This window comes from Oncorhynchus masou, chromosome 12 (assembly GCF_036934945.1).
Source record: "Oncorhynchus masou masou isolate Uvic2021 chromosome 12, UVic_Omas_1.1, whole genome shotgun sequence".
Classification (NCBI taxonomy): domain Eukaryota; kingdom Metazoa; phylum Chordata; class Actinopteri; order Salmoniformes; family Salmonidae; genus Oncorhynchus; species Oncorhynchus masou.
Genome location: NC_088223.1, coordinates 87,038,954 through 87,049,547, shown reverse-complemented (window position 1 = coordinate 87,049,547; position 10,594 = coordinate 87,038,954). Strand labels below are relative to the sequence as shown.

Here is a 10,594-nt window from a genome sequence, read left to right as displayed (position 1 = left end):
GTTTTACTCCTCTACAGAAATCCTGAAATGTTGGCAGAAGTGGATGAGGCCCATTTAAAGAGACATGACATACTGTATGTAATGCCATGTCAGAATGATTGAATTTTTGACTGTTAAATGATTGCTGATGTTGCATTATAACTGTGTAATGTAATCTGTTGCAAACAAATGCCTCATTGTATTTCAATTCAGCCGGCTTGTCAAACACTGCAGTGGCAACACAGGCAGATAATCATACACACATTTGAATTAAATTCAGTCAGAGCTGTTATCAGCAGGTTAAAGGGATATGGCCTGTCTCACTGAGTGAAGTGTGAGGTTAAAGAGAAATGAGAGACTCTCATACTCTAGTATCCATGGCTACCACCCGCATGCAGTTACACACGCTCTAGAACCCCCAGTATAACACACACACACACACACACACACACACACCTGAAAATAAAATTACAAGTTTAATTGAATGAGCACATTTGTAGACTTCACGTTTCATGAAAAGGCAATGAGAGATTGTCAGTTAGTTGTGACCCGAGCAGCCTAGTGAAAATGATCAGGCAGGAAGAGCTTGATTAGCGGGTGAGAGAATAGAAGGCTAGGCAGCAGCTTGGTTTAATGAGATCTCTGTTTGTGGCCACAGCTGTTCAGAGCAGAGGCTCTCTCTCTCTATGCTCCCTGACCCATCATTTCACATCCGCACTGGTAATGAGATTGATCCTGCTGGCCCAAAAATGTTGAGAAATGAGCAAGCAGGTGCCACCACCAATACCACCGACAGCAGAACTTTCCACCACTGTCAAAATCTGCCCTATCACATGGGGTCAATTTCATGCCTTAAGTATTGACTTTGTAATTAAATCATTTGTAATTTTCGAGGAATAGTGAAATAATGTATGTTGAGATCAAAAAACAAAAAATCAAAAGCTAAATTATTTTAATTGTAAACAAAAAGAATGATATCAAAAGCAAAACCCCCCAAAATGTGCATGCAAAAAAAATGAAGTGAGATCAAAACAAATTGATTTCAAAACTAATGCAAAAATATATTTTTGTAAAATTTTCCAGCAACCAACCCTATTGTATCCATTTTTCCTGTGCTTATTTTTCCTGCAGTTACTATCTTTGGTTAGGTTACTCTGATATTTGCTTTCACTGTCCATTTCTTTGCTTTCTCTGACAGCATTATCAATTGCGAGTTTTGGCAATTTTTTTCATGAATGCGGGGTTTAGAGGGAGTGGTAGATAATGCGTCTCAATTTATCCACAAGTTTTGGAATGACAAGTCATCCTAACCCAATCAATGAGCAGGATAAACTGACGAGGGTGGCATTTTTATATTGGCTACAGTACTTAATAGTCTGGGTCAGCACAGAGATGAGGCCGTGTGCAGCTGAAACCACCTCTGAATATTCTTTCTGCTGAAGACAAAGTGAACATTAGCTGGATATAGGGGCAACAAGGGAAGAGCATTAACCAACTTGCCCATGAAATAGCCAGCTCGTCCAGAACATCTTGTTAAGGGTTATTACGAATACAATCATACTGTATATGAATGACTGGTTTGACTGTATGCTTTTCACAAGCCAAGTAATTATTCTGTCCGTAAAGGGCGTAATGTGATTTCAATCTCCTTATGAATATCTCCAGCTAGATAAATAGCTAGCTAAATGGTATATGTAATCCAGAGGACTCGTGTAAGAGTGTTGATGTGTCAAAGTGGATACAGAAGTCCCTGGTCTAAATACAAATGATGCAGCTAGCTAGTTACATTTAACTGGAGACATTCGTCATGGAATTAAAATCACAATAGTCTATTCGTCCATAACAAGCACTATGGTTTACTAAAAATATACAGACAAACCTTTCACTACGGCTGGTATGGGCTAGCTACAGGCATGCAGAGTCTTGCGATTCATTCCATTTGACTAGCTAGTCAGACAACTACAGTAAGACAACCAACTAAGCTAGAAATGGAATAGGAATAGAAAGAAACCACCCTCTGTCTATCCTGCTCATTGATTGGTTTAGGATGAACCGTCACTCCAACATTAGTGGACCAATGCAGGTGCATTATCTACGCCTCCCTAAACCCCGCCTTTACTTTAAAAAAAAGCCAAAACTCGCAATTGAAAAAACTAGCAGTGGCTACAACAGATTTTCCTGCAAATATTCTAAAATCCACATAAAGAAAATATGCACAAACAGACTTGTTACGGATAAAAATCAGTGTGATGACAAAGTGCACACAACATTTTCTTTTTCACTTAATTTTCAGAATAAAAATAAGTATTTTCATCACATTTTTAACTCTAGGCCTACGGATAGTTTTATCACAAAAACTGTTGTGTTAAATAGAAAGTGTGCCCACTCTGGTCTTGATACCTGCACTCTAGCCAACAGCTTGCAGATACAGTGCAGGTAGGCTGTGAGGGTATGCGATTTATTTTATTTTGAATTCAATACCTAAAGCATGAAATTGACACCATACTATAACCAGCATCTTGCCTTTCAAACCACTGAGAGATTTTCAGGAAGTTTTAGAAGATATTTCCACCACACAAGCTCCCATGCATATCACCTGCAGTAATAGGGCTGCATCCAAGGCACATCACATTATCCTCAGTGTTTGATGGTGAGTATGTCTATGAACACTGGAAGGAGCAAGCTCTCTTTTCCATGTTGAACATTGAGCTGTACTGGGGTGTTCATGCTATAGCTAATATATAACCTCGAGCCAAAAACAAACAATAACAGTTTAGGATGACAAGCTATATGCATGAATGTAAGAATAAGGTAGGACTATGTCTATATTACAACTACAGCCTGTTCAACGCTATATTTTTGCTCAGAAGCCATATCGTTCACATTTTAAACCTTTTGTAGGAGGCTTGACCTCTTAATAACTTACAAACGATAGGGAGGGAATGCAATTCAGCTGTTTCTCTCTGATCTGAGCTCTCATGATTCGACCTTACTAGGCGGAGACTTGGCGTAAAGAGGATATACGCATATCACGTTAATTGACCTTAAAGGGCGGGAACATCTTTAAGGTGGGTGAGGCTACTGGTTTGTATGACCAATTATACGCCGCTATCTCACGAGTTGTGGGTGGCTCCCAGTCATCCGTGGGAAGGTTTTAGAAGGGGGCGGAGCTCTACCCGGAAGTGTCTCGCGGCTGAGCACTCTGTCATTTGGCCACGGTCGGTTCTGAGGAGAGGGACAGCAACGGCAAAGAAACGCAGGAACAAGTCAGTTGGATAGAGAGAAGAAAGAAAATAATACAGAAATCCTTTAAACAATGAAACCGACCGAATAAGCCACTACAGTCAACTAGTATTGAATTCGTTTTAAACATTTAATTCAATGACTTTTTTTTATTTTTTATACAAGCAAGGTTAGCGGTTTGCGAGAGAGAGCTGTGTCATTGAGCAGGCAAGACACGTCAGGAGACGAGAGAAAAGCTGGTTAGCCATAACTAGCTACTATATGAGCGAAAGCCATAAAAGTATCCTATCGCTTGTCATAAACTTGATTTTCACAATCTTATCAGACACATCGAGATTGCCGATTGACTACTGGACGGATCGAGTCATCGCCTGGATCAAGGGTAACGTTAGCGACCAAAAGGTGAAAAATTGATTTTATTGTCGATGTGTGTGAAACGTCGCTTTAGCCAGATTATTCATACACTACTATAGCTAGCTAGCATCTGTGACTACCGACTTTGTCATATCTGTTTAAGATTTTGCCTAAAACAATCAAACTGTTGGGGGAAGTGCCTAATACAGATTAAGAGTAAATAAGCCATCATTTTCTGGAATTAAAGGGTCGAATCCAAGCAACGGGATAGGCTTTGACAGCTGTCAGGCAAGCAAGGTCGCTTGTCTGTCATGATTTCGTTCAAATGTATCTAGCTAATGTTAGCTGGCTAGCGTCATTTTCCAAATACTGTTGCATAAGACTATTGCAACTGGCAAGCTAACTTTAGAATGTTATCGACAAAATGCTAGCTAGTTAACTAGCCTTAGACATGTCACCACTGCAATCTCCTGTCGACTGTCCGATATACACTACATTGCCAAAATAGTGGATTCGACTATTTCAGCCACACCCCTTGCTGACAGGTACATAAAAATCGAGCACCCAGCCATGCAATCTCCATAGACAAATATTGACAGTATTGTGGCCAGTACTGAAAAGCTCAATGACTTTAAACGTTGCATCGTCATAGGATGACACCTCACCTGCTGGAGTGGCACCGCTCAACTATAAGTGCTGTTATTGTGAAGTGGAAACAACTATGAGTAACAACGGCTGCGAAGTGGTAGGCCACACAAGCTCACATAACAGGACTGCCAAGTGCTGAAGCATGTAAAAGTAATCTGTCCTCGGTTGCAACACTCACTACCGAGTTCAAAACAGCCTCTGGAAGCAACGACAACACAAGAACTGTTCGTTGGGAACTTCTTAATGAAATGGGCTTCCATGGCTGAGCGGCCGCACACAAGCCTAAGATCACCATGCGCGCAATGCCAAGCGTCGGCTGGAGTGGTGTAAAGCTTGCTGCCATTGGACCCTGGAGCAGTGGAAACACGTTCTCTGGAGTGATGAATCACGCTTCACCATCTGGAGGTCCGACAGACGAATCTGGGTTTGGTGGATGCCAGGAGAACGCTACCAGTCCTAATGCATAGTGCCAAATGTAAAGTTTGGTGGAGGAGGAATAATGGTCTGGGACTGTTTTTCATGGTTCAGCCTAGGCACTTACTTCCAGTGATGAGAACTCTTAACTCTACAGTATACAATGACATTCTAGATGATTCTGTCCTTCCAATTCTGTGGCAACAGTTTGGGGAAGGCCCTTTCCTGTTTCAGCATGATAATACCCCCATGCACAAAGCGAGGTACACACAGAAATGGTTAGTCAAGATTGTTGTGGAAGAACTAATCGCCCAACATCAGTGGCTGAATGGAAGCAAGTCCCCACAGAAATGTTCCAACATCTAGTAGAAAGCCTTCCCAGAAGAGGGGACACTGTTATAGCAGCAAAGGGGCGACCAACTCCATATTAATGCCCAAGATTTTGTAATGAGATGTTTGACGAGCATGTAGTGTAGCTTATCAGAAAACGTTAGCAAACTAGGTAGGTAGACTAGTGTAGCATATTCTGTGGCAACCTAAAGATGGTGCTAGCTAACCAACTAGCTAGCATGCAATAAACCATTTATCTACAACGTACAAGGTCGAACTGATGTGGCATCTGTCACGGTAGCAAGGTTATTATATCGGCAGCTATTCTCGACAGAGAGCTTTAACTCATTCCATGAATTTGTGTCCATTAATACCTTAACCATAAGGTGAGAGGAGTTCCTAATGTATCAGTGACCTTAATTCATTAATTAGCTAAGTACAAGGGAGGAGTGTGAACCCGAGGCACTCGGTCCTCTGTGGAATAAAAAAACATTGTTTTAGTTATTTAACCTTTTATTTAACTGAATGAGTTTGCCACATGTGGACTAGCAAGATGGTTACTAGCAGAAAAGGGTCTGACGTAGCTAGCTTTCAAAGTCCATTACACTGGTGACTGCCTGATTCTCAATTACAACCATTGAAATAATAACTGTTGTGTTTTTTTGTGTTTGCCCCTCTCTTTAGGACGTAAAGATCACGGGATAGCACATATTGTGTGGGGGAAAACAAATGGGGGATTACGGGTTTGGAGTCTTAGTGCAAAACAACACTGGCAACAAGTCTGCATTCCCAGTTAGAATTCACCCACATCTGCAACCTCCACATCATCATCAGAATGCGTCTCCAAGCCCTGCTGCTTTCATAAACAATACCACATCTGGTAATGGCAGTAGCAGTGGGTCGCCTTGGCTTTTTTCAGCCACAGCTGCCCACAGCAGCATGCAAGATGAAATTCTTGGGTCTGAAAAACCCAAAGGCCAGCAACAGGAAATGCAAGAAACGCAAGAAAAGCAGCAACTGTCCCCTGGCCACCAGGAGTCTGTAATCATATCTGAGTTAGAGAAGGCGAGGTCCGAGGAGAACAAGGTGGAGGGCAGCCCCTCAGAGGGTAGCAATGGAAAGGAGAAGCTGCGCCTCGAGTCCCCAGTACTGACAGGCTTCGACTACCAAGAGACATCGGGTCTTGGGGCTCCGGCCCAGTCCAGTACCTCCTCGTCCCTGACTGGCTTCAACAACTGGTCAGCGGCTATTTCCCAGACACCCTCCACCATCATCAACGAGGATGTCAGCTTCTTCAACCCAGCTGCATCTGCTAACAATGGGGCCCTCCTGTTCCAGAATTTCTCCCACCACAACAGCCCAGGCTTTGGGGGAAACTTCTCCCCTCAGATTGGACCCATCTCCCAGCACCATCCCCCACATCCACACTTTCAGCACCCACACAACCAACACCAACAGCACCGCAGGTCCCCGGCCAGCCCACACCCTCCTCCCTTCCCCCATAGGAATGCTGCGTTCAGCCAGTTGCCGCATTTGTCCAATAATCTGAATAAACCCCCGTCACCTTGGGGTAGCTACCAAAGCCCTTCTCCTTCTCCCTCTTCTACCTCCTGGAGTCCCGGCGGGGGCTATGGTGGCTGGGGAGGCTCCCAGGGGCGTGAGTACCGTCGGGGCCTCAACGGAGGCATGACCCCACTGAACTCCATCTCCCCACTGAAGAAAACATTCCCCAACAACCACGTGCCGTCGCAGAAGTACTCCCGCACCAGCCCTGGGTTCAACCCCAAGTCCTGGATGGACGAGAGTGTGAGCAGGAGTGACAACATCTTCCCCTTCCAGGTCAGTCAATAATTCCCACTGGTTTTATACAGTGTCTTCTAACTGTGTACTGATATTAGAGCCATTCAGCGAGACAAAATATAATTGTGTGTACCCAAAGACCTTACACTGCATTACGTAATGAATTTGTCATGCTATTAGATGTTGGTCCTAATGCTTTAGTTGCCAGAGGCCTCTTATGACTAGCGTAGCTGTACCACTGCAGTGATGTGTGCCACGTATATGACATACAGAAGCTATGACAGCATAGAAAATATATCAGATCATTTTCTTCATCCAGAGAACACACTGTAGCGAAATAGATGGAACATCAATTACCTATCTTTCCGTGAAAGTGATTTTTAGGATTACAGGGCTATTAATAACCTGAGACTACCTGTCTACACATCCTTTATAATGCCACCTCATCTATAATGCAATTTGAAATTTGATTGATAGCACACAATGAAGATGACTTGGATAACGGTATAATGTGTTGGAAAACTCTGATAGGCTTGATGGAAAGGGCATGGAGATTATTTTATTGATCAAGCACAGGGGTGACAGCGTCTGGAGGGGGGAGGGTAGAGGTGGGTGCAGGGGTTGGGCTAGTATACGTGCTGGAAGGCCTGATTTGAAGGCTCTGTGGAAGTGCTGATGCCATGATGCCACATCGACCATGTTAGATATAGCCTGACTGCTATGTTACTGTAGCACACAGCAGTGCTGTGCTCTTGTTGCTCAGGCTAGCTGGATTGTGGCACTCTGACCTCTAAATGCATTGGGGTTGGAGGGTGTGATTGGAAGTTAGCTTCCTGATGCAGGCTGTAACAACTGAATAATAATGAATTAAGAAGCATTTTCTACTCCACTTCAACGAGGGATGCTGAATATTCTCACATATCGGGTAAGGTTGGCCTGACAGGCAGCTCGAGATGTAGAAGAGTGTTCCATAGAGACTGTCGGAATGAAGTTGTGCTCTTTAAATCCATTGGAAATTAATCCTCTGCAACGGTCTCTATATCGAAGGTTTGAGTAGTGAAAGGCTACTGTCGTGTGACTGAACTGAGGTATCTGCCGTGGATCAAAATCCAATAGTAGGTTAGGCGTAGCTGTCAGGAACTGCTGTGGAATTATTACACAGATATTACATTGTTATTGTATAATCATGCTTAGTCACGCTAGGATTAATCACATGGTTATTCTATTTTTGTTCTTAAAAAAAAAGATCTGTTCTATGTAACCTAATGATTACTTTTGTTATATTGGCTAATTACATTACCAGTCAAAGGATTGGACACACCTACTCATTCCAGGGTTTTCCTTTATTTTGTACTATTTTCTAAATTGTAGAATAATAGTGAAGACATCAGCACTATGAAATAACACATGGAATCATGTAGTAACCAAAAAAGTGTTAAATAAATCAAAATATATTTTATATTTGAGATTCTTCAAAGTAGCCACCCTTTGCCTTGATGACAGCTTTTCACAGTCTTGGCATTCTCTCAACCAGCTTCATGAGGTAGTCACCTGGAATGCATTTCAATTAACAGGTGTGCCTTGTTAAAAGTTAATTTGTGGAATTTATTTCCTTAATGTGTTTGAGCCAATCAGTTGTGTTGTGACAAGGTAGGGGTGGTATAAAGACCAAGTCCATTTTATGGCCACAACTGCACCAATAAGGAAAGAGAAATGACAGTCCATCATTACTTTAAGACATGAAGGTCAGTCAATATTGAACATTTCAAGAACTTTGAATGTTTCTTTAAGTGCAGTCACAAAAACCATCAAGCGATTTGTAAGTCGCTCTGGATAAGAGCGTCTGCTAAATGACTTAAATGTAAATGTAAGCGCTATGATGAAACTGGCTCTCATGAGGACCGCCACAGGAAAGGAGGACCCAGAGTTCATTAGAGTTAACTGCACCTCAGATTGCAGCCCAAATAAATGCTTGACCAGAGTTCAAGTAACTGACACATCTCAACATCAACTGTTCAGAAGAGACTGCGTGAATCAGGCCTTCATGGCCGGATTGCTACAAAAAAACCACTACTAAAGGTCACCAATAACAAAAAGAGACTTGCTTGGGCCAAGAAACACGAGTAATGGATATTAGACTGGTGGAAATCTGATGGTGTGGGGGTGCTTTGCTGGTGACACTCAGTGATTTGTTTAGAATTCAAGGCACACTTAACCAGCTTGACTACCACAGCATCCCATCTGGTTTCCGCTTAGTGGGACTATCATTTGTTTTTCAACAGGACAATGACCCAAAACACACCTCCAGGCTGTGTAACACGGAACCCAAACTGGCTGCGCGCGTGCGCTATCGTGCATAATGTATTTTATTCCCCCACACCAAACGCGATCACGACACGCAGGTTAAAATATCAAAACAAACTCTGAACCAATTACATTAATTTGGGGACAGGTCGAAAAGCATTAAACATGTATGTCAATTGAGCTAGGTAGCTTGCACGTGCTAGCTAATTTGTCCTATTTAGCTAGCTTGCTGTTGCTAACTAATTTGTCTTAGGATATAAACATTGAGTTGTTATTTTACCTGAAATGCACAAGGTCCTCTACTCCGACAATTAATCCACACACAAAACGGTCAACCAAATCGTTTCTGGTCATCTCTCCTCCTTCCAGGCCTTTTCATCTTTGAACTTGTATTGGGATTAGCATCTAAACTTTCATAGTATTACAACGACTACCAGCAAAACGGTTTGTCTTGCAATCACCCACGTGGGTATAACCAATGAGGAGATGGCATGTGGGTACCTGCTTCTATAAACCAATGAGGGGATGGGAGAGGCAGGACTTGCACCGTGATCTGCGTCAGAAATAGGAATGACTTCTATTTTAGTCCTTGGCAACACAGACGCGAGCAGTGTGGGTGCAATAATTGAATAACATGGATTTCTACATTTATTTTGCAACGCTCGCGCACGCGACGTGTCCGGTCTGGTCATCATGTAAGGGCTATTTGACCAAGGAGAGTGATGGAGTGCTGCATCAGATGACCTGGCCTCCACAATCACCTGACCCCAACACAATTGAGATGGTTTGGGGTGAGTTGGACCTGCAGAGTGAAGGAAAAGCAGCCAACAAGTGGTCAGCATATGTGGGAACTCCTTCAAGACTGTTGGAAAAGCATTCCTCACGAAGCTGGTTGAGAGAATGCCAAGAGTGCAAAGCTGTCATCAAGGCAAAGGGTGGCTACTTTGAAGAATCTCAAAAACAAATCAAAATATATTTTATATAACACTTTTTGGTTATCGTGTTATTGTGTTATTTCATAGTTTTGATGTCTTCACTATTCTACAATGTAGAAAATAGTAAAAATAAAGAAAAATCCTTGAACGAGTAGGTGTGTCTAATCTTTTGACTGTTACCGTACATAATAAATAGGTTCCCTGTCTCTCTGTCCCTGAACAAGCAATGTTTTCAGCTTAACTTGGACAGTGATAGTGAACACCAGCCCATTGATTGCATGACTTTCTCTTGTGACTGCCAGGCATGTCCAAATGGTTCTACATAGTTTCCATCTCATCACGGAGAGAACAGGTGGGGGGGGGTTTGTGGTGTCCCTTTTGGAGTCATTTTTCTCCATATCCATTCCTAACCTTGTACCTGTTTTGAAGGGTCGGCAACAGGAGACCCCTCCCCCACACCCCACAAAAAATGAATTTTGTTTTTTGGTGAAAAAAGACTTCAACATTTAACAGGAATTCAGCAAAAAATAAATTGACTGTAGGAAATCTGTTCCCAAGCATTCCCATGAATACATTTTTATTTATTT

General features: G+C 42.6%; 1 protein-coding gene across 2 annotated transcripts in view; it reads left to right on the top strand.

The window, feature by feature from the left end:
- The first annotated feature begins 3,196 nt into the window (after window positions 1-3,196).
- LOC135550989 (cytoplasmic polyadenylation element-binding protein 4-like) overlaps window positions 3,197-10,594 on the top strand; it is a 36,755-nt gene continuing 29,357 nt past the window's right edge. For both annotated transcript variants that reach the window (XM_064982331.1, XM_064982330.1), the window contains exons 1-2: window positions 3,197-3,624; window positions 5,653-6,807. In XM_064982331.1, the coding sequence (XP_064838403.1) occupies window positions 5,698-6,807 (1,110 nt within the window). In that variant the 5' untranslated portion in view covers window positions 3,197-3,624; window positions 5,653-5,697. The remainder of the gene's footprint in view (window positions 3,625-5,652; window positions 6,808-10,594) is intronic.